General features: G+C 66.3%; 3 protein-coding genes across 18 annotated transcripts in view; 2 read left to right on the top strand and 1 right to left on the bottom strand.

The window, feature by feature from the left end:
• EPN1 (epsin 1) lies at positions 1-18,588 on the top strand. 4 transcript variants are annotated; one of them, XM_048832574.2, is made up of 11 exons: positions 1-724; positions 4,766-5,311; positions 5,822-6,071; positions 8,768-8,889; positions 10,302-10,376; positions 13,259-13,348; positions 14,311-14,602; positions 15,325-15,492; positions 15,681-15,761; positions 16,241-16,477; positions 16,829-18,588. In XM_048832574.2, exons 2-11 carry the CDS (start codon positions 5,084-5,086, stop codon positions 17,167-17,169), a joined length of 1,884 nt encoding a protein of 627 aa, XP_048688531.1. In that variant the 5' UTR covers positions 1-724; positions 4,766-5,083; the 3' UTR covers positions 17,170-18,588. The 4 variants fall into 4 exon arrangements, with proteins under 4 accessions (XP_048688531.1, XP_048688530.1, XP_048688533.1 ...); XM_048832573.2 differs by having other exon boundaries at positions 2-724; positions 8,768-8,901; XM_048832576.2 differs by lacking the exon at positions 10,302-10,376 and having other exon boundaries at positions 2-724.
• A 594-nt stretch (positions 18,589-19,182) lies between these two features.
• Positions 19,183-25,130, bottom strand: TEX51 (testis expressed 51). 3 transcript variants are annotated; one of them, XM_048832633.2, is made up of 7 exons: positions 23,922-25,116; positions 22,353-22,427; positions 21,263-21,352; positions 20,744-20,761; positions 20,472-20,555; positions 19,851-19,914; positions 19,183-19,556 (listed from the first exon to the last, which is right to left on the bottom strand). In XM_048832633.2, the coding sequence occupies exons 1-7, from the start codon at positions 24,121-24,123 to the stop codon at positions 19,202-19,204; spliced, it is 888 nt and encodes a 295-aa protein (XP_048688590.2). In that variant the 5' UTR covers positions 24,124-25,116; the 3' UTR covers positions 19,183-19,201. The 3 variants fall into 3 exon arrangements, with proteins under 3 accessions (XP_048688590.2, XP_048688591.2, XP_048688592.2); XM_048832634.2 differs by lacking the exon at positions 21,263-21,352 and having other exon boundaries at positions 23,922-25,130; XM_048832635.2 differs by lacking the exons at positions 20,744-20,761; positions 21,263-21,352 and having other exon boundaries at positions 23,922-25,130.
• A 415-nt stretch (positions 25,131-25,545) lies between these two features.
• Positions 25,546-26,304, top strand: part of LOC125627924 (myosin-14) — a 54,981-nt gene continuing 54,222 nt past the window's right edge. For 10 of the 11 annotated variants that reach the window (XM_075122375.1, XM_075122373.1, XM_075122371.1 and 7 more), the window contains exons 1-2: positions 25,826-25,949; positions 26,190-26,207. In XM_075122375.1, coding sequence (XP_074978476.1) covers positions 25,841-25,949; positions 26,190-26,207 — 127 coding nt within the window. In that variant the 5' untranslated portion in view covers positions 25,826-25,840. Of the gene's footprint in view, positions 25,609-25,825; positions 25,950-26,189; positions 26,208-26,304 lie in introns of those variants that run through there. The other variant, XM_075122379.1, reaches the window with a different exon arrangement.

Genomic DNA, 26,304 nt, shown 5'->3' with positions numbered 1-26,304 from the left:
CGGCTTCCGCTTCCGGTGCGCAGGGTCCTGCCGCCGCGGCCGCCGCAGCCCAGCGCCGAGCGGGGACGCGGAGCCTCCGGGGCCCATAGAAACAGTCTAGAGCGCCCCCCCCTCCGCACGCGCTAGCCAGCGGGGACCCCCGGCGGGGCGGGGCCAGAGACCCCCCCCACTGGCCCAGAACTCCCCACCCCCCAGGGACCCCCTTAGGGAGGGGCCCAGCCCCCCCTGCAGACCTCAGAGCCCCCCCTCCCCTGCCCAGGCGTTAGGGACCCACAGGGAAGGGGAATCCCACCACTGAGAGCGAAGCAGCCCCCAGGGGCCCCCCCAACACAGGGGCAGGGGGGCACCTTCCTCTCCCCCCACCCGGCGTAGGGGCCCTGGACATGCCCCCCCCGCGCCCTCGCTCAGCCCAGCTGTAGGGGGCGGATCGGAGGTAGTAAGGGGGGGTGGGTAGGTGGGTGAGAGCCCCCCTCCCTGCCCCTGAGACCCCCACCCAGGGCAGTGGGGGGGCTCCGCCGCCCGCCCGGCTCGGACGCCCGCTGGGGCCTGAATCCCGACAGGCGGTGCCCACAGAAGCTCAGGCCGGCCCCAGGCTCCGGCAACGGGGAGAGGTGCCAGGAGGGGACGCCAGCCTCCCCACCCCAGGGCAGACTGGCTTGGAGCGGACCCAGGAGTCCGGGTGACCTGAGAGGCTTCCACCCCACCCCCCGACGGGAGACGTGAGGTGAGTTCTCGACGGGGTGAAGCCTGCAGGGTGCGTCTAGTCTCCGGCATTGCTGGCAGCTCTCCTGGGAGCGGGGTCTAACGGTTAGAGCAGGGGGGCTGGGAGCCAGGACTCCTGGGTTCTGTGCCTGGCTCTGGGAGGGGAGTGGGGTCTAGTGGTTAGAGCGGGCGGGGCTGGGAGTCCAGACTCCTGGGATCGACTCTTGGCTTTGCTGTGAATTTAAAGGAAAGTCACTACTCTTTTTTGCCTCAGTTTCCCCACCTGTGATAGAAGGCTCCCCACCCCCACCCCCCCGCATGTTGGCCAGGTGCTTCGGGATCCTCCCATGGAAGGCTCTGGGTCTGGGCACTGCCCCCTGCTAGCAATCAGGGATGCGGACAGGGTGCCCCTGTGCTCTGATTGCTTTTTTCAGGCAGGGGAGAGCAGGAGGAGGGAGCCTGTCCCTCTGAGCCAGCGCTGCGAGCTAGGTTCCTGGTGCCTGTCGCCCCTTTGATGGGCCCATTGCGCGGCGAGCACAGTGCTGGCCAGAATTCACAGGAGGGCCAGGCTAGGAGGGGAGGTAGGGACGGTGCCTTTGGCTCAGGACAGGGGGGCAGCCTGCTGAGGGCAGGGAAGAGGCTGATGCTACCTGACGTTGGGGGATCCGGGCCCCAGGAGTTGCCGAGGGGCAGGCTCTCGCGCCCCCACCAGTTTTGCAGGGTGTGGGAGGGTTGCAAAGTGGGAAGGAGGAGGCCATGAGGGTAATCCAGAAAAGGCGGTCTTGTGCCCAGATTGGGGTGCAAGGGCATCTTGCTGGGACACTGCAACTCCCTTGGGGGGTGGGGGGAGTCACTCGCTCAGACCAGCTCCAGGCCTGGAGTGTGACTGGGGGCAGCTGGTCCGGGGGGGCCCGGCGAGGGAGGGCTCAGAAGTCGGGAGGGATTGGCCTGCAGGGTGCCGTGGAGAGACAGTGCTGGGAGGCAGTGGGGCTGGCCCCGGGGGCACCCTGGGGAAGGAGAAGTGGGGCTGGCCTGGGGGTGCCCTGGGCAGGTGGAGGGCCCGCTGGCCAATGGTGTTGACCGGCATAGGGAGTGGTTCTAATCCCCCCGCCCAGCGCTGTACCTCAGGTGGTTCCCTGTCCGTGCTCTGTGCAGATCCTCCTCGCCTGGCTCTCGACTGACAGCCCAGGGTAGGGGTGTGTGTGTTTGTGGCCCCGATCTGTGCCGCTAGCACGGTGGGGGGGCAGCTGTCCCGTGATAAGGCCTGGATGATTTATTGCATCCCCGCGCCCTGCGTGCATCCTGGAAGTGCCTTTGTGCTGGCGCGTACCCATCTGCTCCCACCCCATCCAGAGAGCAATCTCCTGGCTGCAGCCACCTGGGGGCCGGGGGCAGCTGGCGGGGTACAGAGGGGATTGGGACAGGGCTGTACATATCCCGGCGAGCGTGTCGTCATCTGCTGCTGTCTCCTTTCCATCTGTCTCTGTTGCTCCCAACGCGCCGTGTCTGGGGCACAAGGTACTTGCCCCTGTCCCAATGAGACAGGGGCAGTCGCTGCCTCTGTAGGGGTCATGGAAGAACCGGGAGGGGGGTGGCTTCTAAACTAGTCACACACCCGACGTCAGGGCCTTAAATCTGAGCAGGCACCTGGTCGCCGCAGCACTTGCCCTGCCAGCTGGTGCTGGGAGTTCCCTTGGGTGCAGCTCTGGGGCGCCCATCTGGCCTGTGGTCCTCTGGCTAGCGAGGGTCTGATGTGAGCAGCCACGCTGGCTAGTGCGAAGGTCTCCCCTGCCTCCCCACAACCTGTATCAGCCCTCCTTGCGCCTGCCACCCCAGTCAATTTCACAGCTGCCATGAAACTGACCAGAGTCTGTTCTGCTCCTGGGTCTCTCTGTGCGCACCCTGGATGGGCAAAAGGCGGGGTTCCCGCTCCCCAGGGCTGGGTGGGGGTTGGATCCACCAGGGCACCGGAGACCCCTGGGATTGGCATGGTGGTGCACAGGTCAGGGAAGAGCTAGGGGAAGAGCTAAGACAAGCCCCACCTCCAGTGTGTGATTACAGGGGCTTTCAGGCTGGGGAGGTCCAGTGGATAGGAGACCTGGGGTGGTCTCGCTTACTCTGTGTCTGGACAGTGCCCAGCACAACGGGGACCCAATCTCGGTGATTTTATGTCTGGGCAGTGCTCTGCACGATGGAGACCCAATCTCGGTGACTCTGTGTCTGGGCAGCGCTGATCATGATGGGGCCCCGATCTTCATTAGGGCCTCAAGTCACTACCAGAATGTAAACAACAAACTCTAGAAATGGGATGCACGGGTATTTTCTGAACTGAATCCTGTGGGGCTTGGTAAGGGAGGGCCTGGCATGTCACTTGGGATCACCTTAAAATGGGGAGCTCCTGTCCTTTGAACTGCCCCCCGCCTACCCTGTCCCTTCAGCTGCCACAAGGATGTGCTTGCCTGTCTGTTCAACCTTCAGCACTCCGCCTTTTACTTGCCTTACGCATCTTGCTGTGTAGTCTAGTGGTTAGAGCAGGGAGCCAGGACTCCTGGATTCCCTCCCTGACTCTGGGAGGAGAGTGGGGTCTAGTGGTTAGAGCAAGGGTGCGGGGGCTGGGAGACAGGCCAGGGATAGATCCTGGGAATCCTCTCAATGCAGACAGGTACATCAGTGGCTGCAGCCCCCAGCCCAGAGAGCTGCCCTGCTTCAGGCTGCGGTGGGGCAGTGGGGTAAGGGTGCTGCACAGGAACATGGGGAGGGATCTCCTGGTTCATTGGCCCCTCAGCTCAGTCCCAGGAGCGCTGCTGGGTCATTGTGCTGGCTCTGATGGTGAGAAGGGGGGTCACCTGAATTCCTTCCCCTGGTGGCCTACAGCCCCTCGGGTGCCCTTGTCCCAGCTGGAAGCAGCCAGAGGGGAAGGAAGTGAGGCCTTCTGCATTTCTGAGCCGTGAGTCATGGCGCCAGGACGCCCGGAGATTTCCTTCCTTCTGCGCCGAGCCACACACTGCTCGGTGCTGCGGCCACGGTCCCCATGCACTCTGCAGGGCATGGAGATGAGGCTGGGTATCTGGGGACCCCTTTCCTGGCATAAAGACGTGGCCCCTCTGGGGTGGGGCTGGGGCTGGTTATAAGGCGACACCTTGCCTGGTGCTGGAACATGGCCCTTCTGGGGTGGGGCTGGTTATCTGGGCATCTCCTGCCCCAGGCTGTGACACGGCCCCTCTGGGGTGGGAGGCGGGGGGCTGGTTAACTGGTGACCCCTTTTGCCAGAAGCTGGGAATGGGTGACAGGGGATGGATCACTTGATGATTCCCTTTTTTGTTCATTCCTTCTGGGGCACCTGGCACTGGCTACTGTCAGAAGACAGGACACTGTGCTGGATGGACCTTTGGTCCGACTGTTCTTATGTTATGTTCTTATGCCCCAGGCTGTGATGTGGCTGACGTTGGGGACAGCATGACTGGATGGTGGAGTCCTGCAGCATGGTGCCACTGTGTCCCTTCCTTTCTCAGGGCCTTTAAATGGGGGTCCATTGCCTGTCCCCAAAGGGGCTGAATTCCCACTGCGCTTGGCACCCCTCCACTGTGGGCGCTGGAGGTTGGCAGCTGGCTCTTCCTGCTGTCTGGGGGGGGGGGGGGGGGTCATCTCCCATCGGGGGGCTGGGCATGTTCTCTCCTGAGTCTGTTCCCTCCCCTCCCCGGCCAGTGCTTTCCCCCATGCCGTGCTGTTTAGTCCGGTTAGCGCTGCCCTCCCGCCAGCCCTCCCCCCATACATGCTCCCTGCGAAGAGGAACCGATGGAGCCTGGGGGGCATGTCAGGATTCTGGCTCCCAGCCCCCCTGCTCTAACCACCAGCCACCACACCTCTCCCAGAGCCAGGAACAGAACCCAGGAGTCCTGGTGTCAAGCTCCTCTGCTCTAACCACTAGACTTCATACCCCTCTCAGAGCTGGGGAGAGAACCCAGGAGTCCTGGCTCCCAGCCCCCCTTGCTGCATCTCATGCCGGCCTCAGGCCCTCCTCTGGATGTGTTGAATCACTGATCTCGCTCTCTCTGTGTTGCAGATGCGGCTCATGCCTGGATCACCCGTGCCGTCCCGGGCACAGATAGCAGCCTGACCACCTTCCTGTCACCCACTGGTGCCAGCTCCACCCTATTGCACGGACCCAGGGGGCTTTCCTGCTCTCCACACCCCCCCACCCCCCAGGACTGGGATCTGGGGCCCCCCACAGCACAGACCCAGGGGGTTTTCCTGCCCCCTCCCCGGACTGGGATCGGCCCCCTCCCCCCCCATTGCACAGACACAGGGAGCTTTCACGCCCCCCAGAACTGGTATCAGGAGCCGCCCCGCTGCCGGGCCGCCCCCGCGTCCCACCCCCACCATGTCAACCTCATCGCTGCGGCGCCAGATGAAAAACATCGTCCACAACTACTCGGAGGCGGAGATCAAGGTGCGGGAGGCCACGTCCAATGATCCCTGGGGCCCGTCCAGCTCGCTTATGTCGGAGATTGCCGACCTCACCTACAACGTGGTGGCCTTCTCTGAGATCATGAGCATGATCTGGAAACGGCTCAACGACCACGGCAAGAACTGGCGCCACGTCTACAAGGTGCTGCCCCCAGGGCCCTGGCTCCCAGCCCCCTGCTCTAACCCTTGGGCCCCACCCCCAGAGCTGGGGAGAGATCCCAGGAGTCCTGGCTCCCCACCCCCACCCCCCTGCTCTAACCACTAGCTCCCACTCCCCTCCCAGAGCTGGGGATAGAACTGAGCCCCCCTGCTCTAACCACTAGACCCCACTCCCAGAGATGGGGATAGAACCAGGAGTCCTGGCTCCCAGCCCCTGCCCAACCACTGGACCCTGCTCCCCTCCTGCCTGCCCTATGCCTGGGAAGGGGTGGAGTATGAGGAGTGGCTCTGTGGGTGGGTAGGCAGGTGGGCTGTGGGGTGTTTGGGTGGGCCATGCAGGAGCTGTATGGGAAAGGGGAAGGGGTATTTGCGGGGCTGCGGTTGAAAGGGAGGGCTGGGTGGAGGCGGGCAGAGGGGCCCTGTGTGGCAGGGCCCAGGGGGCAGTGCGTGGGCTGCGTGGCTGAGGCTGGTGTGTCTGGGCCCTGCCCCCCAGGCCATGACGCTGATGGAGTACCTCATCAAGACGGGCTCGGAGCGCGTGGCCCAGCAGTGCAAGGAGAACATCTACGCCATCCAGACGCTGAAGGATTTCCAGTACGTTGACCGTGACGGCAAGGACCAGGGCGTCAACGTGCGGGAGAAGGCCAAGCAGCTGGTGGCCCTGCTCCGGGACGACGAGCGGCTCAAGGAGGAGCGGGCCCACGCCCTCAAGACCAAGGAGAAGCTGGCGCAGACCTCCACGGGTGAGCCAGGGCTGGTGGGCGGTCCCTGCTCCCTCCCCTGCCTTTTCCCCCAGGACCTCATTCAGATCCCAGCCTGGGTGGAGCTGGGGTCCTCCCTCACTTCCTGTCCTAAACAAGGCCCTGCTTGCCCCAGGGCCCCACTCGTCCTTCAGCTCTGAGGTTCGGGGGCTCAGGGGACATCTCTGAGGCTCGGGGTGGCTGGTGACTCGTGGAGGGGGCGAATGACAGCTGTGGGGCTGGGGGGGGCTCTGAGGTTCAGGGGGGCTGGTGACTCTTGGGGGGCAGGTGAAGGCTGTGGGACTCAGGGGGTGGCTCTGAGGTTTGGGGGGTTGGGTCAGGTTCAGGAGGGCTGGGTGATGGCCGTGGGGCTTGGGCGGTGGCCCGGGGGGGGGGGGTGACAGCTGTGGGGTTTGTGGGCATTGGGTGACGGCTGTGGGGCACAGGTGCCCGCTGTACGGTTTGGGGGGGCCATATGTAGGGCCCCCTCTGCCCTCCCCTGGCCCAGGCAGATCCGGGTTCCCTGCCTGGTGGCTGTTGATGACAGTGAATTCGGAACCCCCCAGCTCTGCCCCCTCCGCTGCCCACAGGGTTGACCCCAGGGGCGCTCGGAGCCTGCAGTTCAGGTTGTCCGGGGCAGCGGGGGGCTAATCCTGCTCCAACTGGAGGAGATGGAGCTGTGACCCACCCTGACGGGGGGTGGGATATATAGGGTGCAGACGGGCAGGGTCTGGAGCCAGTCAGAGGCGGAGCCAGTCCTCTGCCCACCTGGCATCTGCCAATGTGTGACCTTTCACCCCTGCTGGCTCCGCCCCCTGCTTCCCACATGGCACCCCTCCCAGCCAACACAGCTGCTGAGTAAGCCGCTCCCGACCCCGCAGCCCCCTGCCAGCCCTGCCCTGGGATCACCCAGCCTGCAGTGGGTAGCAGCGAAGGGGTGAAAACACGTGTCCCTTCCCCCAGTCCCTTGCTTGATGATCCCGCCCTGCCCCAGGGGCTCTTATCAGGACGGAGCTGCCAGCAATCGACCTTCGTGCCCCCTGCCAACCAGCGCTGATAAGGGCGGGAACGGCCAGCCCTTAAAGAGACAGTAACACCATTCTGCCTGCCCGGATGGCTCCTGGTGCTCAATACCCCTTCCCCCGCCCAGCCCTACAGCCAGGGATCCCCATCCCCTTCCCCGGGTTGGCTCCTCTGCGCTCATCCTCCCTCTGTGGGGTACATGGCTCTGTGCCCCCCCTCAGCAGAGCTGCTCCCTCCCTGTCTCTCAGTCCTCCCTCCCCCGATCAGTTCACTGGCCTGGGGGGCAGTCAGCTCATTGGGGCAGACATGGGCACCTCTCCCCGAGGGATGCAGGCTTCACGTGAGGGAGAGCGTCCCGTTCAGCAGGGCGGCTAACCAGGGCTGACAGCTGGTGCCACGGTGTCTGTGGGGGAGGGGAGCCCGCCTGTCCCTTGGCACCGAGGCGACCTGCCCCAGCACCGGTTGGGGGTGGGGCTGAGGGGTGGCACCGGGGTCTGGAGCCAGCCCTGGCAGGGGCTGAGGGCCAAGCTGAAGTGTGAGCTGGGTTTGTGGGTGAGAGAGTGGGTGCTTAGCCCCACAGCCCCCCCTTTGCACGTGCCCCACTCCCCACCTACACCCCCCCCAAACATCCTGCACCCCCCACAAACACCCTGCACCCTCCACACCCTATATAGGCGCACACACTCCGTGCCCCCCCCACGCAACCCAGGCCCCTCCACACTCCCCCTCCACATGTACACCCCCCCACACACACACAACTCACACTCCACCCTGCTCCCACGTGGTCCATGGTGCCAATAACAATAACATTTATTTGGAGTCAAGCCCCTCACTCCCGACTCTCAGCCCCCTGCCAGCCCAGCCCTGGTCTCCCCCTGCTTTCCTGGTGCCCCTCAAGCCCAATCTACAGTCTGGGGGAAGTTGGTGAAGTGTGTGTGGGGAGGAGGGGATTGGAATAATAGTGGTGGTTGGGGGGCCTATTGATTGGAGTGGGTGGGAGGACAGGAGGTGGGGGTTTGCGTGTGGGGGGACGGGAGGGAGGGGTTCTGAGCGGGGTGGGATTCGTGGGGGGGCAAGGGGGATTGTACACCTGACCCAGTGTCCCCTCCCTGCCCACTGGACCGTTGCTTGTCAGTGGGTTGTTTGGCTGACACCAGCTGGTCTCTTGGCTGTTTGTTTACCAGACAGGCCGGGCCATCTGCTCCCTGGGCCCCACGGCCCTACCCCAGCCCCACGGTGTCACAAACTCCTTGGAGCCTGTGCAGAGAGGCTCGCCAGGGCCTCCGTGCTGCAGGGAGATCAAAAGGGGGTGCTCTCCCCAGGCCGGCAGGGCTGGACCCGATGCCCTGGGGCAGTGCTGGGAGTGTCCGTGCTCCTCTCTGAGAATAAAAATAAAATCCCAAGGCTGGTTTTCATGGTGCCCCTTAAAATGCCCTCCGGCCTCCTCCTCCCTCCCTGGGCCGGGTCCCCATATACCCAGCTCCTGCGCCCCACCCCAGAGGGGCCATGTCCCAGCGCCGGGCGAGGGGTCCCCGGATACCCAGCCCCCACCCCAGAGGGGCCACGTCCCAGCGCCGGGCGAGGGGTCCCCCTGTACCCAGCCCCCGCACCAGAGGGGCCACATTGCCTGTTGCTTTGGGCCCTTGGCTGACAGTTTAACCCTTTCTCCCCCACAGCCTCCTCAGCCTCCGCCGCTAGTGCCCCGGCAGAGGCAGAGCAGGCCTGGCCGCAGAGCAGCGGCGAGGAGGAGCTGCAGCTGCAGCTGGCGCTGGCCATGAGCAAGGAAGAAGCGGAGCAGGTAAGGAGCAAGGTAAATCTGGAGCGACGGCTGCGGGGCGCAGGGGGGAGGAGGGTTGGCACGGCTGGGGCTGGGAGATGGGTCCTGAGACGCCAGTTGAGATGGGGCCCCCGTGGCGGCTCTTGGGGAGTTGGTTGGGCCGGGGCCAGCTGTGATCGTCCCCCACCCCGAGGGCGTCCGCTCCCAGGGTGGCGTCCTGCCCTTGGCCTCCCTGCTGCCATCCTGGGGGGTGCCCGTTAGCCCCCGATTGTGGCCAGGCTGCCTCTGACACTGGGTGCCAGGCTGGGACCGGCCCAGCTCGTCTCAGTGAAGGCAGGGATTGGTTCAATGCTACCAGAGCGGGTCTGGCACCTCCTAGTGGGGAGAGCCCCTGTGCCCCATTTCTTGTCCCCCTGAGCCAGCCAGTCCCTGCCCTGGGGCCAGATCGTGGCTGGCACCCCCTAGAGGGAAAAGGCCCCATGCCCCATTCTCTGTCCCCCTCAGAGGAGCAAGCTTGTTTGCTCAGCGTATCAGTGGGGCTGAATTCTGGTCCTTCCCCTGCGCAGATGTTGGGGCAGGGGAGGGCAGGTACAGTGGGGTGGGGGCCAGGGAAAGCTGGCTGGTGGGGGGGGCCGGGGTTCATAGCATCTCAGTTTGGGGGTGTCTTTTTGGCCTGGGTTGTCTGAGATCCTGGGCTGTTTTAGGGTACACAGGTCTCGGGAGGGCAGGGGGACGTCCGCACACAGTGGGGTTACAGTCCCCAGGCCCTCCAGTAAACCTCCACAATGCTGTGGGGCAAAGAACCAGGGCCTGTTCAGATCTGCGTTCACCCCCACAGCAGGGGCTATAGATGGAGAAGGTCGGCCCCCTTATCCTCTCTGCAGCAGCCGGGGTCCTGTACAGCCCCCCCTCATTCATCCCAGCTCAGCCTGCTCCCCCTTCCCTTACCAGACTATTTGCTCCCCTGGAACAGGCCACAACTTGTTTGCTTAGACAAGAATAGAACCAGCCATCCCTTTCCTGCACTTCCACTGCCGTGTCTGCCTGCGCCCCCATCCTCTGCCCTCCACCCACTGCCCAGCCTGCGTGGGCCCGACTTCGCGGGCCACCTGCGCCCCGTCCTCTGCCTGGGACGGGCACCATGGGCCCCCCCATGCCCCTTCCCTGTCTGCTGCCCCCCTCCTTTGCCCCTGCGCTCCCTCTCCCATCCACTGCCCCCCGGCATCATCTGCCCTTTCTTTCTCACCTCCCCTGCGTTTGCCCCCTTGTTTGTGCATCTAGCTCCCCAGGGGGACTTTGGGGAGTCACAGGCCCACCCGGTCCTGTCTGCTTTCCTATCCATGGACCAAGCCTCCTCCTCCCTCCCCCTCCCCCCCCGGTGTGGGTGTGTGCCCTGCTGCGCCTTCATTCTCTGCTCTCTCCGCCCCCGCCAGCCCCCCGTCGCCGTCGCCGAAGAGGACCTGCAGCTCCAGCTCGCTCTTAGCTTGAGCAAAGAGGAGCACGACAAGGTTAGAGCCGACCCGGAGGATCTAACACCCTCCCCCTGATGGGAGCGTGGGCCGGCCTTCCCCCTCCCCCACTGCACTAACCCCCACCCCCGACTAGATCAGCGCTAACTCCACTCACTGCTGGCCATGGCCTCGAAGGGCTTTTCTCTCCTCCAGGGAAAAGATGCTTTTAAAAGGGGGTGAACTTTCTAGTCACATTTTCTCCTGGTCAGTTTCAGTTCCTCTGGGTACCTGGATCAATTTTGCTCCTGGTCAGTTTCAGTCCCTCTACTTGGCCAGTCAGCTTTGCTCCTGGTCAGTTTTACTCACACTGGGTGCCAGGGTCAATTTCACTCTTGCTCTGTAGCACCTCCTGGGTGCTGTTGGGTGGTCTCCTGGTTGTGTGCCCCCCTCACATGCACTTGGAAGTGCTTAGCAGGTGAGCTCCCCAGCTTTCCGCTGTCAGGGGCATGAACCCTGGTGGCTGGGCCCAATCCCAGCTTGGATCATCCCCTTTTGCCTCTCTAAATCCACACGCTCTCCACCAGTTCCCCCATCACTTCCTGTCCCAAACAGCCCTTAAATAGCTGTCTCACCTCAACCTGCAGCTAGCTGAATTTTAGTGGTGGATGGAGCAATTTGAGCTTCAAGCTTTGGTTCTGTCCCCAGCTCTGGGAGGGGAGTGGGGTCTAGTGGACAGAGCAGGGGGGCTGGGAGCCAGAACTCCTGGGTTCTCTCCCTGGCTCTGGGCCCCTGATCCCCCTCTATCTCATGATCCCTGGGTGCTGGCTGGCCTGCTGGGCAGTGTTGCCCAATTGGCCCACCCAGCCCCTTCTCCCAAATTCGACCCCCACCCTCCCATCCAGATTGAAACGTCCCCGATCTCTGGCCTCTCTGGGGGGGCCGCTTTGGCTCCCCCAGGGCCCCTCATCACTTCTCTGCACCTTCTTTAATTCTGAGGCATGATGTCAGGACCCCCCTGGTCGCACCCAGATCCTGTCATCTCCCCCCCCAGCGGAGGCAGCGGAAGGTTCTGAAAGGTTCTGGCTGGGTCTCTCTGGGTCGTTTGGGTCTCTCTGCGGCCGCTGTGCTCTAACAGCCCCCCCCATTAATCCTCGCTCTGATTCACACCCAGCGCTAATCTCTGTCTGTCCTTCCTCCACCACCCAGCTTTCGCTCTGGTTAATTGCCACCTCGGGATCCCTGATTTGGGGCGGGGCGGGGGCCAGTCCTGATATGGGGGAGCCTGGCGGGACATGGGGGGATCTTGTCTGGGCTCCATGTTTAATGTCGTATGCCTGAAGTTGGGGGTGGGGAGGGGAGCGGGAGCTGCAGCTGGCACAGAGGGTAGGAGGTTTGTACCTGGTTTCTGGGGGTGTGGGGCACAGCTGCAAAATTGAGGGGAGCTAGGGGGGCCATGCCTGGGTGGATGGGGGCTGCACCAGATTGGGGAGGGTGTCTGTTTTGGGGGGAGGGGCTGCTGCAGGCTCAGGAGTCCAGACCTCAATGGGGGGCTGTTTTTATAGTCTCTGTAGGGCACTGACTGGGGGTGGGAGCCGTGTCCCCGACTGCAGCTGAGGGGAGAGAATCGAGGACCCCCCCCCAAGGATCCACTAAACTCCATCCCCTCTCTAGCCCCCAGAGGATGGCAGGGCAGGGAGCCTGCAGTGGGTGGAGTAGGGGCAGGGGCGGGTGGCATAGCATGCAGATCGGAGCGTGCCTGGTGCGCCCTGCGCTGTGGCTGTTCCCTAGGGGGCGGATCGGGCTTTGCCGTTGGTTGTGGACATCAGTCCCCCTGGCCCAGCTGCCCTTTTCCCAGCAGAGCTCAAGCCTTGGCTCACAGCTGTGCTGGCAAACCCACCTGGTGGAGTTTCTACCCGCAGAGTCTTTTGGCCAGCAGAGCAAAACACGGTCCCCTGGTCTGAGAGCTGCCTAGCAGGGGTGTCACTCCCTGGAGGCTAGGGGAGTTGCCGGCCCGGCTGAGCCAGCGAATCATAGAATATCAGGGTTGGAAGGGACCTCAGGAGGTGTCTCGTCCAACCCCCTGCTCAAAGCAGGACCAATCCCCAATTTTTGCCCCAGATCCTTAAATGGCCCCCTCAAGGATTGAACTCACAACCTTGGGATTAGCAGGCTAATGCTCAAACCACTGAGCTATGCCTCCCCCCCGCAAATCCCCTCCCAAAGCGGCGTTGCCCTGGACGGTGTCTGCACTGGGCGGTTTGACCGGTTGCGTTTGTGCCAGGCGTTAGAGGACAGGCTGCCTTTGCTGGCTCCCCCTGCCCTGGCACACACGGGGTGCTCCGCGGGTAAACGACCCTGCACTGCCCTCCGGTCCATTTCCATAGCGGGTGGTGGGATCCCGGCACCGGCTGGGAATTGTGGGAGCTTGGGGTCAAATTCCCCAATTTGCTTGGCACAGTCCTGCTGCTGGCTCTTCTCATGCCGTTCCTTGGACCGGGGTCCTGGACCAGCGACGGCCCCGACAGGGATACGGCGTAAGCAGCCCACCACGAGCGAAACCCACCGCGCTGGTAGCAGCCTCTGCTGGCAGAGCCAGGACGCCTGGGTTCTGTCCTCCACTCTGGGAGGGGAGTGGGGTCTGAGGGGGCTGGGAGCCAGGACTCCTGGGTTCAGTCCCCAGCTCTGGGCGGGGCTGGATCTGTTAACACTGTAGATGCCAGTCAGTAGCGATGCCACAGCCTGCTCTGCGTTGCCAGGGAATTATGGGATAGGAGTCAGGCTGGGGGCAGGCAGCGACCTCCCTGGCTATAGGGAGCCCTGGCTGGGAACACTGCCGGGCCAGCCGTAGGTGAGTACTCCAGCTCCCCTCCCCCGCCCCCGATCGGGGCTGGGCCGCCCCTCCCCGCTGATGTCCCCCCATTTCCCTTGCCTCCCCCCAGGAGGAGCGGATCCGGCGTGGGGACGACCTGCGCCTCCAGATGGCCATTGAGGAGAGCAAGAAGGAGGCGGTGCCAGCCAAGGGCGAGGAGGTAACCCCTCCCTCTGGGGCTAGCTGGGGGGAGGGGTTGACGTGGGGGTGGAGCCAGGGGCAGGGGGCATGATTTAGCTGGCTGGGGTGGGGTCTAGCTCAGGTTGGGGGGTCTGAGTTGGACGTGGAGACGGGGTGGGGTTTAGCAGGGGGCTCTGACTTGGGGGTGGAGCCTCTTGCAGGGGGTGGAGTCTAGCAGGGGGCCTAGATTCAGGGGCAGAGCCTGGGGTGATGTCTAGCTCACATGTGGGCAAACTACGACCCGGGGCCTGCATCCGGTCCTTTGGATGTTTGGGGAGCGGGATTGGGGGCTTGCCCGCTCCACATGTGCCATGGCTCTGCTTGGGTCCCAGAAGCAGCCACATGTCCCCCCTCCAGCTCCTACATGCAGGGGCATCCAAGGGGCTCTGCATGGTGCCCCTGCCCCAAACACCGCCAAACACCGGGAACCATGGCCAATGGGAGCTGCAGGGGCAGCGCCTGTGGATGGGGCAGGGCGCAGAGCCGCTTGGCCGCGCCTCTGCATAGGAGCCAGAGAGGGGACGTGCTGCTGCTTCCGGGAGCTGCTTGAGGTAAGCGCTGCCCAGAGCCTGCACCCTGAACCCCTCCCACGCCCCAGTCCTGAACCCTCTTCTGCCTTCTGAACCCCTTGGTCCCAGCCTGGAGTACCCTCCTGCATCCCCAATGCCTCATCCCCAGCCCCACCCCGGAGCCCTCACCCCCTCCCGCACCCCAACCCCCAATTTCGTGATCATTCATGGCCTGCCATACAATTTACCTACCCAGATGTGGCCCTTGGGCCAAAAAGTTTGCCCTCCCCTTGTCTAGTTGGTTGGGGTCTGGCTTGGGGGCGGGATCTGTGGCAGGGGGCAGGGTCTAGTGGGGGCCCAGATTTAGGGGCAGACTTGGGATATATCTGGGGTGACCGGCTGCCCCGTGTCTCACCACGTTTCTCTCCTGCAGTCGTCGCTGATGGACCTGGCTGATGTCTTCACCGCGCCAGCCCCCCCTGTCGCCGGGGACCCCTGGGGTCCCCCTGCCCCCACTGACCCCTGGGGTGCCTCTGTGCCTGCTCCCACGGGGCCGCCTGCCCCGGACCCCTGGGGAGGGACCCCTGGAGGCGTGGCTTCCACTGGTGACCCATGGGGGGCATCTGCCTCCGTCACGGCCCCGGGAGACCCCTGGGGGGGCCCCCCGGCTGTCGCCAGCTCCGACCCCTGGAACCCGGAGGGGACGGGCCCCTCCCCACTCCCTGGTATGTCTCCGCGTCGTGCCTGTCACTCCGGTCCCTGGGCACCAGCCCCTCCAGCCCCCTCCTGCCTTTGTCACTAAAAATGCTCGATCCCCCCAGCATCCACGTCAGACTGGAGACCCCAGCTCCTGCTGGGTCCCAGCACGCGGGGGTGGGGGAGTTGGGTGGCCCCATCCCTGTGCAAGGGGGGCAAATCTGTATCCCCCATTGAAATCAATGGGGCAGGAGGGGTGAGGGGAGCTATCAAAGCTCTTGCCACAGCAGGGTGGTATCTGTGTCCCTGATGGGGAAACTGAGGCACAGAGGGAGGCTGTGGCAGGGAAGGAAACAGAACCCGGGTCGGCTGGATCCTGACTCTCCCCACGGGGCCATGGCGCTGGGGAAACAGCCCTCTGGCTCGGATCAGCCCCAAGGGCCCCACAGCGGGGACATGGTGACCCCCAGGCCAAGACACCTCCTTTGCCCGTCCCTAGGGATTGTCAATGCCAGTCCTGGAGCAGAGGTGGTGAAACAACCCTGCCTGCTGGGGAGAGTGCCCCCGCCGAGCGCCCCCAGTGCTCCCTAGCGCCACCGTGGGGCATCGGGGACAGCACTGCCTGCTAGGGAGAGTACCCCCTGCTGACACCCTGCCCCACAGCCTGCAGTGCATTGTGGGTGTATGGAGGGCAGCAGGGAGGGTACAGGAGCCACTGGCCTTGGCTGCTAACTGCTTTTCTCTCCTCCAGCTGGGGGCGTTGCAGTGAGTGGAGCGCCCCCTGCCAGTGACCCGTGGTCGTCGGGCCCAGCTGCAGCCCCCCAGGGGAAACCCGCGGCCGACCCCTGGGCCCCCGCGCAGACCTTCCCTGACCGCTGGGGAGGGTCGCCCTCGAAAGGCAGCATCAACGGCACCGCAGGTGGGTCGGCCACGGCTCTCTCCCTGCCTCTGGGAGGGGAGTGGGACCTAGTGGTTAGAGCAGGGGGGGGGCTGGGAGCCAGGATGCCTGGGTTCTCTCCCCTGCTCTGGGATGGGTATGGGGCTCGGTTGGGGCAGGGACTCTCCCTTGCTCCCCATAACTCACTTCTTCCCTCCCCCCAACCCCAGCTGGTGGTGCCTTCGAGCCGGACGAGTTCTCGGATTTCGACAGCCTACGCCCGGCGCTTCCCAAGTCAGGGAGCAGCACAGGTGGGTCGGGGGGACCCCGGCTGCCTCCTCCTCCCCCCGCATTGCCTTCCCTCCCCTGCATGTGTGTCAGGGCTGCTGGGAAATTGGGGGGTGGGTGGGTACTGAATACATCCTCCCTGATGGGAGCTGGCACCCCCTAGAGGGGAGAGGCCCCCGGGCCCCATTCCCCGCCCCCCTGAGCCAGCCAGTCCTCGCCCTGGGGCCAGATGGGAGCTGGTGCTTGGGGGATGTGGGGAAGGGGGGTGGGTTTAACCCCTTGTTGTCCGGAGGGCGGGTTATGGGGTTATCAGTGGGTCGCTGCCAGACCAGGAGGGTGTCTGCAGTGGGTCCCGCCGGGTCTGTCCTAGGGCCGGGACCAGTCAGTATTTTTCCCAGCTACTGGGCTTACGGCGAGGACGCCCCTCCCAGCCCCACAGCGCTCTGCCTGCCCAGGGGGCCTGGGTGGGTGTCTCAGCCCCCCCTCTGTCTCTGCCCCCCAGGGGAGCTGGACCTGCTGGCCGGGGAGGTGCCGGTGTCACGTTCGGCCGGCGCCCGGAGCCCCAGCACCTTCGACATGGCGGCTGTCGGGGGCTCGCTGGCCGAGGCCTCCAAACCTACCCGTAAGACCCCCGAGTCCTTCCTGGGTCCCAACGCCGCCCTGGTGGATCTGGACTCGCTGCTCAGCAAACCCCATGCGCCCCCCAGCACCAAGACCTCCAACCCCTTCCTGGCCACAGGTGAGCGCCCGGCCGGACGCCTGGCTTCTTCTGCTCTGGGAGGAGAAGGGAGTGGGGTCTAGTGATGGAGGGGTTGGGGGGTGAAAGCCAGGTTGCCTGGGTTCTATCCCTGCCTCTTGGAGGGGAGGGGGGCTGGGAGGCAGGACGCCTGGGTTCTTTCCTTGGCTCTGGGAGTGGGGTGGGACCTAGTGGTTAGAGCAGGGGGCCTGGGAGCCAGGACCCCTGGGTTCTCTGCCAGCTCTGGGAGGGGAGTGGGGCCTAGCGGTTGTGGGGAGGGGGTTGGGAGCCAGGACTCCTGGGTTCTCTCCCAGCTGTGTGGCTGGTCTCTCACTCTCCCTCCCTCCCTTCTAGGGACAGCGCCTGTGCCCCTGGTGTCGGCACCGGGAGCAGCCACTGGCGCCTCGGCCACCAACCCATTCCAGCCGGCGCAGCCCGCCTCACTGCCCCTCAACCAGCTCCGCGTCAGCCCCGTCATGGGGCTGGGCCCCCCCGCTGCCCCCTTCGCCCCCCCCATGGTCTCAGTCACCCCCCTTGGGCCGGTCGTGCCCCTGGCCTCTGTCTCCCCCATGGTCGGGGTCCAGCCCCCCGGCCTGTCCCCCATGGCCATGCCCCCCATGATGCCCCCCCAGCCCATCGTACCCACCAGCGCCTCTGCCCAGTCCATGGGCAACACAAATCCCTTCCTGCTATAAGGGGGCCGGCCCGGGGTGGGGGGTAGGAGAGGGGAGCCCCTGAGAGGCTGCCAGGGGGAGGGAGCCCTGGGGCAGCCCGGGGCGGGGGGGGGTCAAATGGGAGGGTCCACTGGGTGTGGTGTCAGATTCTCCCCTTCATGGGCAGTACCCCCCCCCCACACACTTACCTGAGAATTCATAAGTGGGGGCAGGGGGGCAGTGTTAAACCCCTCCCCCTGCATAGCTCCACCCCCATTGAGGCCACACCTCACCCTCAGCTCTGCCTCCAAGCCCTGCCCCCTCTTCTGGAAGTGGGGGTGCTGCTGCCCCTTTAAATTATAGCTGCCCCCCCACCCCCCCATCTATCACACTACTGCCCCCCTGGACATCTCACCTCCTCCAGGGCGCACCTTCCTGCCCCAGGGGCTAATGGCGCATTCCCCCCACGCCCCCTAGCCTGTGACCATGTCTGCTCCAGATCCCAGGGGTGGGATCCATCCTCACCTGCCCCAGGCTCTGCTTCCTGACCCCCCCCACCCTGACGGGACCCCAGGGGCCCAGAGCAGTGACCTCCAAAGGCAGCTCCAGAGACGACCCCCAGGACATGAGGGGCCCTGCTGCCGGGGTGGGGCAGCGATGGCCGCCATGACCGCCCCTATGCCCAAAGTCTCCTCTGCAGTCACCTGGGCAGGGCCACTGGACCCCTCTCCCCCGCCCCTGCCCAGGGACTTGCTGTCAGGGTGGGGTAGGGGGGCTGCCTTAATCCCCCCCCCCCCCTCAGTGTCATGGAGCAGGGTCAGCCCAGCCAGCACTGGGATTTAAACCCAGGACTGGACCCAGCCAGGCCTCTGCTGCTGGCCTGCTGGGGGGCACAGGTCTGAGCTACACATCCTCTCCCCGCCCCACATAAGATGTGCAGCATTGAGAGTGCCCCCTTCTGGCCATGTGGTTGTAATCCCTGATCTTCCCCCCCCCAAGCAGCATGATCTCCCGCTGCCCTGGGGGGGGGGCAGGGGGCTTCGCTTGCGTGAGTGGCTGTGATGTCGTGAACCTAGCTCTCCCTCCTCCCCCCCCCACTCAACCCCTACTGGAGCAGAGAGTCCCCCAATGCCCCCCGTGCTCCCCTCTCAATCACAACCTGTGTATGAATTCTCCCAGTTGTGCCCCCCACCCTTCACCAATCAACTGCATGGGGGTGGGGACTGTCCTCCTCCCCCCCCCCCCCAGTTTGCCAACCCCCAGCAATGTCAGATCCTTTTCTGTGGTTGTGGGGGGGGGGGTCAGAAGGGGGGGCTAATCCTTAAGCCTGACCCCCTGCTCTGGGGAGGGGTCCCCCATCTGATTTCTGCCTCTCCCCCCCCTCCATTTGTGTCCCTCTCCCCCAGTGTACGCAGAACTTGCTCAAATGAATTAATAATAAAGTGAGATTCTTCTAAGGCACCCATGGGGCATCTGTGGGGGGCGTTCCAGGGCATTGGCCAGGCAGGAGGGGCTGGGGCATGCGTATGTATCAGGAGGGTCACATGAGATATCTGAGTATGTGGGGGGAGGTAGGGGCTGGGGAGAGGGTCTCGGTTAATCTCATCTCACAGCTGGGTTCAGGGCGAGCCCTGCGGTCAGGCAGGGTGTTTGCCAGCAGGGGTGTGAGATCAAGGGGGGTGGGATACCAGGGTAGATGGGCCTATTGGGCTTGGGGAGGAGGGGCAGGGTAGTGGGACCTGTGGGGCTGAAGAGGGCAGGATATTGGGGTAGAGGGGGCTAGAGGAGGCCAGATACTGGGGTAGATGGGCCCGTGGGACTGAGGGAGGTGGGGTAGAGGGGGCTGGGGGAGGCTGGATACTGGGGGAGAGGGGCTCATGGGGTTGGCAGAAGCGGGATACAGGGTAGAGGGACCTGTGGGGGTGAGGGAGGCGGGATACCGGAGTAGAGGGACCCGTGGGGCTGGGGGACGTGGGATACCGGAGTAGAGGGGCCCGTCAGCTGGGGATTTCAGTTGGGGGAGCAGCTCAGTCACATTCTCCAGAAAAGCCGGGATGGGAAAAGACGCCAACATTTAATGAGTCCCGTCCCCCTGCTCCATGGGGGTGCCATTCCCCAAGTCCATGGGAACCCCGTCCCCTGACTCCGCGGGGGCCCTGTCCCCTTGCTCCGCGGGGGTCCCATTCCCCAAGTCTGCGGGGGCTCCATCTCCTGGCTCCATGCGGGTCCCATTCCTCAAGTCTGTGGGGGCCCCGTCCCCTTGTTCTGCGGGGGCCCCATTCCCCAAGTCTGCAGGGGCCCCGTCCCCTTGCTCCATGGGGGCCCCATTCCCCAGCTCCGCGGGGGGCTCTGTCCTGCCTGCTGCCAGCCCCTTCTCGGCCTCTGTGCCGCCCGCCAGCCTTGCTCGCCTCCTGTAACAAAGGAAGGCCCTGTCCCGGGGCCAGGGGTCTCAGGCTGGTGCCTCCCAGCCAGCCCCCTTCCCCTCCAGACAGAAGCCAGCCCCCCTTGGAGGGGAGTGGCCCCATCCCACCTCCCACAGCCAGCGAGCCCCCACCCAGACTGGAGCCAGCGCCCCTTAGAGGGGAGTGGCCCCATTCCCCACCCCCCTCTCCACCAGCCCCCAGCCTTAGGGTTGGATCAGGGCCCATCTCCAGTCCCTTTCCCCAGGACGCCTGGGTCCCACTTCCCTCTCCGCCCCCCGCCTCTGTCTGATCCCCACTCACCCCACTGCGGCTCCCAGCACCAGTCCCACCAGGCTCAGCCCCACAGCCAGGATCACAGCAGCGCCTGGGGGGAAAGAGGGGGCAGGAGTTGGGGTGCCTGGCCAGGTGTGGGGTGGGAATTGGAGGCAAAAAGGGGGTTGGGGGGTTTGGGAGGCCATGGGGGGCACTGGAGGGTAATGGGGAGGCTGGGGAGAATTCAGGGGGGTAGGGGGTGCTGAGGTTTGGGAGGTTGTGGGGGGAGTTCAGGGGGGCTGTGGGGAGATTGAACTATAAGAGGCTGTGGGGGGTACTAGAGGGTGAACAGGGTGTCGGGGGGGGAGACTGGAAAAAGGGTTGGGGGAGTTCAGGAGGCTGTGGAGGATGCTGGGGTTCAGGGGAATTTTGGGGGTGTTGGGGTTTGGAGCTGGGGGTGTAGGGAAGGGTTGGGGCAGGGGGCTGGGGTTTTGGGGGAGCTGTGGGAGGATTTGGGGAGGTTCCAGAGTTCAGGGGAACTTTGAGGGGTATAGGGGCCTGGGGGGTGTTGGGGTTTGGGGGCCATGGGGAGTGCAGGGCATGGGGGGAATGTCAGGGTTCGGGGGCTGGGATGTGTGGGGGTTTGGGGTTCAGGGGGTTGGGGGTTACCTGCGCAGACCCTCTGGTCCCTGCACCGAGCTTGGAGGCGTTGACAGCTGTCGCACTCAGACAAATCGAAGGGCTCAGGCCTGCCTGTTGGGGGGGGACCCCATTAGAGAGATGCCCCCAGAGGGCATTCCTGGGGGCCCCTCCCCAGGGGCCAGCATTGGGGGGTGGATCCGGCCCCACTTGGCAGCTGGCCCAGGGCACGAGTGGTGGGTTTGGGCTCCAGGGGCTGCAGCTGCCCACCCCCCCAGGAGGCAGCCGCCGGCCGGACTCACCACAGGACGCGCTGCACACTGCGGAGAGAGAGACACGGATCAGAGCAGGCAGAACGGCCCTGACCCCTAATCCAGCTCCCTCGTGCCCTCTGCCCCGCCCCCCACAGGATGGAACCCAGGAATCCGGAGCCAGGGAGAGAACCCAAGAGTCCTGGCTCCCAGCTTCCCTGCTCTAACCAATAGATCCCACCCTCCTCCCAGAGCGGGCAGAGAACCCAGGAGTGAGGGGCACTGGCGGGGCTGGGCTAGCCGGGGCTGCGGGTCGGGAGTGAGGGGCACCGGCGGAGCTGGGGGGAGCCCGGGGCCGGGCTAGCCAGGGCTGTGGGTCGGGAGTGAGGGGCACCGGTGGAGATGGGGGGAGCCCGGGGTCGGGCTAGCGGGGGGAGCCCGGGGTCGGGCTAGCAGAGGCTGCGGGTCGGGAGTGACGGGCACCGGCGGAGCTGGGGGGAGCCCGGGGCTGGGCTAGCAGAGGCTGTGGGTCAGGAGTGAGGGGCACTGGCTTGGGCAGTGGGCGGGTACCTTGCTGCCGGATGGCTGCCGACGCTGCTTTCAGGCGGTGGGTGAAGTTCTGCTTTTCAAGCGCTGCCTCCTTCATCAGGCGCTCTGGATCTGCAGGCAGGAGCGGGGGAGGGGAGGAGTTGGGGGTGGGGGGTGCTGGGTGTCACACGCCTTATTTGAGCCAGGGCCGGCCCCTGTGCACAGCTGGAAAGGAAGCACCGTGCTCGGCCCGGAGCTGACCCACTCCTACGAGGCCACTCAAGCGCAGGCCATGGTTAAAACTCAGGGCGACGTCGCTCCCCCCATCCCCTGTGTGTGCCGAGGCTGGGCCGACCGAGCCCCTGGGGTAGACGCAGCTAGGAGATGGCCTCCAGCGACGTCCCACAGGGAGGTGGAGTCCCTCCAGTAATGGGAACCCTCCTCCCCTGTCCTGGCGGTGGGGTCTGCCCTGTGGCCCCGGGAAGGCCATTGCTGGGGCTGGGCTGGGTCATATGTTAGGGGAGAGGGAAAGAGAAGCGGGCAAAGGCAACAACGAAGCCCCCAACAGAGACCCAGGCGCGTGAGAGAACAAATCACCCAGGAGAGCTTTTAGGCACAGGGCTGTGAGGGAGGAGGCATGGGATTGTGAGCAAAGAGCCCATCTCCTGTGGTGTTCAGGGGCCACGGGACCTCCCTCCCTGGCTGGTGCTCGAGTTGCAAGGGGGACAGGATGTGACTGACGAAAGGGGATCGGCCCAAAGTTACCTGACTGCACTTCCAGCCCCAATTTGGTCTAATTCAGTGCTTGGGGGCAGGGCACTGGCCTGTGCTAGCCAGTGGGGCGAACCGGCCAGACGATCTGACCGTTCCCGCTGGCCTTAGACTCGGGCTCAGTATCTTCTCTGATTGGCAACGGGCCACAAGACCCTGAATTTCGACTAATGGCTCAGATCAAAAAGGGCAAAAGTCCCAACTTCTGTCATCCCTTAGTTACTCCGGGGGGTGGGGGGTGGGAGCCAGGACTCCTGGGTTCTCTCCCCAGCTCTGGGAGGGGAAGGCAAGCCCTCAGGCCGGGGCAGACAGGGCAGGCGGAGGAGGGGCTGGGCCCCTGGCTGGCGGCCCCGGCGCTCACCCTGCCGGTTGCGGGTGATGATCTGGTCCAGGCGATAGAAGAGCTTCCCGGCTTCTCGCTCCAGGCGCTCCCGCTCTGTGGCCGTACAGAGGAGAGGTTTGTTGCCCGTCAACCCCTGCAGCACCCACCACGTCCCTTGTCCTGACTCAAGGGGGCGCTGGGCTGCGGGGAGCAGGGCGAGGGGGCCCACAGGGGGCGCACGGGGGGCGCGGAGCGGGGGCTCAGCAGGGGGCGCCGGGCTGCGGGGAGCGGGGCGAGGGGGGGCTCAGCAGGGGGCGCACGGGGGGCGCGGAGCGGGGGGCGCCGGGCTGCGGGGGCGCGCAGGGGGCGCCGGGCTGCGGGGCGAGGGGGGGGCTCAGCAGGGGGCGCCGGGCTGCGGGGAGCGGGGCGAGGGGGGGGCTCAGCAGGGGGCGCACGGGGGGCGCGGAGCGGGGGGCGCCGGGCTGCGGGGAGCGGGGCGGGGGGGGGCTCAGCAGGGGGCGCACGGGGGGCGCGGAGCGGGGGGCGCCGGGCTGCGGGGGCGCGCAGGGGGCTGCGGGGAAGGGGCGGGGGGGCTCAGCAGGGGGCGCACGGGGGGCGCGGAGCGGGGGGCGCCGGGCTGCGGGGAGCGGGGCGAGGGGGGGCTCAGCAGGGGGCGCACGGGGGGCGCGGAGCGGGGGGCGCCGGGCTGCGGGGGCGCGCAGGGGGCGCCGGGCTGCGGGGAGCGGGGCGAGGGGGGGCTCAGCAGGGGGCGCCGGGCTGCGGGGAGCGGGGCGGCTCAGCAGGGGGCGCACGGGGGGCGCGGAGCGGGGGGCGCCGGGCTGCGGGGAGCGGGGCGGGGGGGGGCTCAGCAGGGGGCGCACGGGGGGCGCGGAGCGGGGGGCGCCGGGCTGCGGGGAGCGGGGCGAGGGGGGGCTCAGCAGGGGGCGCACGTTGGGCGCGGAGCGGGGGGCGCCGGGCTGCGGGGAGCGGGGCGGGGGGGGCTCAGCAGGGGGCGCACGTTGGGCGCGGAGCGGGGGGCGCCGGGCTGCGGGGAGCGGGGCGGGGGGGGCTCAGCAGGGGGCGCACGGGGGGCGCGGAGCGGGGGGCGCCGGGCTGCGGGGAGCGGGGCGAGGGGGGGCTAAGCAGGGGGCGCCGGGCTGCGGGGAGCGGGGCGGCTCAGCAGGGGGCGCACGGGGGGCGCGGAGCGGGGGGCGCCGGGCTGCGGGGGCGCGCAGGGGGCTGCGGGGGCTCAGCAGGGGGCGCACGGGGGGGCGCGGAGCGGGGGGCGCCGGGCTGCGGGGAGCGGGGCGAGGGGGGGGCTAAGCAGGGGGCGCACGGGGGGCGCGGAGCGGGGGGCGCCGGGCTGCGGGGGCGCGCAGGGGGCTGCGGGGAAGGGGCGGGGGGGGCTCAGCAGGGGGCGGGGAAGGGGCGGAGCTAGGGGAGTCGTGAGGGGGAGGGCTCGCCACAAGCTGTTAGGGGGAAGCCGGGGGGCTCAGCAGGGGTCCCCGTGGGGAGTCGGCGGAAGCGGTCTCCGTGGGGGGCAGCGCGGGGTCGCAGCGCGGGCGGCGCTGGGGGGGCTGCGGGGGGGTCCCACGCCCCGCCCCTCACCCATGATCCGGACGCCGGGGTCCCCCCCCAAGAGGAGCGCGCTGAGCCCCCCCTCCAGCCCCGCGGCCGCCCCGGGCCGCGCCGCCCCCAGCAGCAGCCGCACGTCGTAGCGGACGTGGCGGGCGGCGTCGGGCCAGCAGCGCAGGCAGGGGGCGGCGCCCGGGGCCAGCAGGGGCAGCGCCAGCAGCGCCAGCGCCAGCATCGCCCCGGCAACCGCCGCGCTGCCTCGGGCCGCGGCTGCCTCTGACGTCACTTCCGGCTCTGCCGCACGGCCTCGGCCGCCCCCTCTTCGGCGCCTGACATCACTTCCTCTTCTGCCGCTGACGTCACATCCCAGGTCGCCTCGGGTCTCCCCTGGCCAAGGGGGGGGGCATTTTCGGTAGTGGTTTTACAAAGCCCACGCGTGCCTCAGTTTCCCCGACGTGCTCAGTGGCCGCACTTGCCCCGTCACGCTCAGGCAGCCGCCCAGGCCGCTGCTAGCCAAGCTTTTCACGGAGGCGCTGAGCTCTCCGGGCTTCGCCCTGGGGCCCGCCCCCCGAGATGGGCCCCTCGCCAGTGGGTTGACAAGCGTGGGAGAGTTTGAACGACTTCTCCAGCCAGCTCCCTGGCACTGGCTTGTGTCTCAACCCGGCCCTTCCTCCTGCGGCCCCGGGGCCAGGGCTGGGGTCCGGCGCCCGCGGGAACAGGGCAACTCCTGGCGCAGGGGGGACCAAAATCCCAGGATGGTGATCAAGGTCAAGGGTCGGCAATCCTGCATCACTCCCCGTTCTGCCTCAGTCCACCTCTGGGCCCCCTTTCTGCTTCCAACATCACTTCCTGTTCTGTCTCTAATCCTTTCGCAGCCCCCTTCTGCTGCAAAGATCACTTCCTGTTCTGCCTCCGACATCACTTCCTGATTGCCGTCAATTCTTCTTCAGCCCTATCCTCTGCCTCCGACATCACTTCCTGTTCTACACCCACTCCTCATTAGATCCCACATCTGTTTGTGACATCATTTCCTGTGCTGCCACCAACTCCTTTTAACCCCTTCTTCTGCCTCTGACATCATTTCCTCCCCACCCAGGGAATACTCTGCCCCTGTGGCTCTGTGATGTTGCCTGGGTGATGAGGTCACAGCAGGGCCGGGGATCTGTGGGCATGTCCTGCTCCCTCCTACTCCTCCTCCTGCTGTGCCCCTGGGGGGCGGGTGGTTGCCTGCACTGTGACCGGCCCTTCCTGCGGGGGCTGGGGGTGCTGCTGCGGGAGGTGGTACCCTCTGAGGTGCCCGACCGGGATGCCCTAATTCAGCGCCAAGTCCAGGCCTTTGAGCGCCTCTACAGCACCCACCTGCCAGAGAAACACCACCGGGTGCTGGGTGCGCGGCCCCTCCCACTGGGGCACCTGGGCTGGGACAGCAGGGGGCTGCGGGTCAGGAGTGAGCGGCACCAGCAGAGCTGCGGGGGGCACAGGGCTGGGCTAGCAGGGGCTGCGGGTCGGGAGCGAGGGGCACCATCAGGGCTGGGCGGGGAGCCCAGGGCCGGGCTAGCAGGGACTGCGGGTCGGGAGTGAGGGGCACCGGCGGAGCTGCTGGGGGGCAGAGAGCGCTCCCCCAACCCCTTGATTCCCTGTACAGATGTCCGCGGGGTGCTGGCTGTGAAAGCTGCTCTGACCAGCTGGCTGAGGGCTCTCAAGGAGACGCCTTGGAAAGGTGAGCGTGTGTGTGGGGGGGTTAGATCTGGGGGGCTGAGAGGGGCCCAGGCTGTGGGGAGGGGCAGGGCTGGAGGTTCCGGGGGGCAGGGACGCTGGGCAGGAGCCGGCAGTGGCGGGGAGGTGGGGGGCGGCAGTGGGGCTGGGGGTCTCCGGAGCTGAGGTGCACCACGTCACAGGTGCCTCCCATCTCAGCTGGTGTTGGTGTGTGTAGGGCTGGCTTCTCCCCAGAAATGTCCGTCTGTCCCCCAGGGGTTCACCTGCTGCAGCTGACGCTGGCCCAGCACCGCGACTCCCTGCGAACCCGCCTCCGAGAGACCCTGGAGAGCTTCGCTGACTTGGGTAAGTGCCCCTGGAGATGGGCTGCCCCCCCGCACCCCATGGGCCAGCCAGGGGCCCCCTGTTTCCAGCCCCATGGGATGCAAGTAGCATTGGGGGGGAGCGGGGAGATCTCAGTTCAGGGTCCCTGAGATCAGGGTAGGGCCCTCTGGGTGGGTGGAGAGTTCTGAGGGGTGTGGGGGGCAGGGAGTGCCCCATGGGAGTGGGGCTCTAACGCTGTGTCTGTCTGTGCTTCCCCCACAGCCTGCTCCGAGGACTGCAGTGAGTGTGGCCACCCCCTGCCCCTTTCCCTGCCCCCTGGGGCTAGATGGCAGCTGGCACCCCCTAGAGGGGAAAGGCCCTGGGCTCCATTCCCTGC

This window comes from Caretta caretta, chromosome 23, assembly GCF_965140235.1.
Source record: "Caretta caretta isolate rCarCar2 chromosome 23, rCarCar1.hap1, whole genome shotgun sequence".
NCBI classification, from domain to species: domain Eukaryota; kingdom Metazoa; phylum Chordata; order Testudines; family Cheloniidae; genus Caretta; species Caretta caretta.
This window is presented reverse-complemented; position numbering and strand designations above follow the sequence as displayed.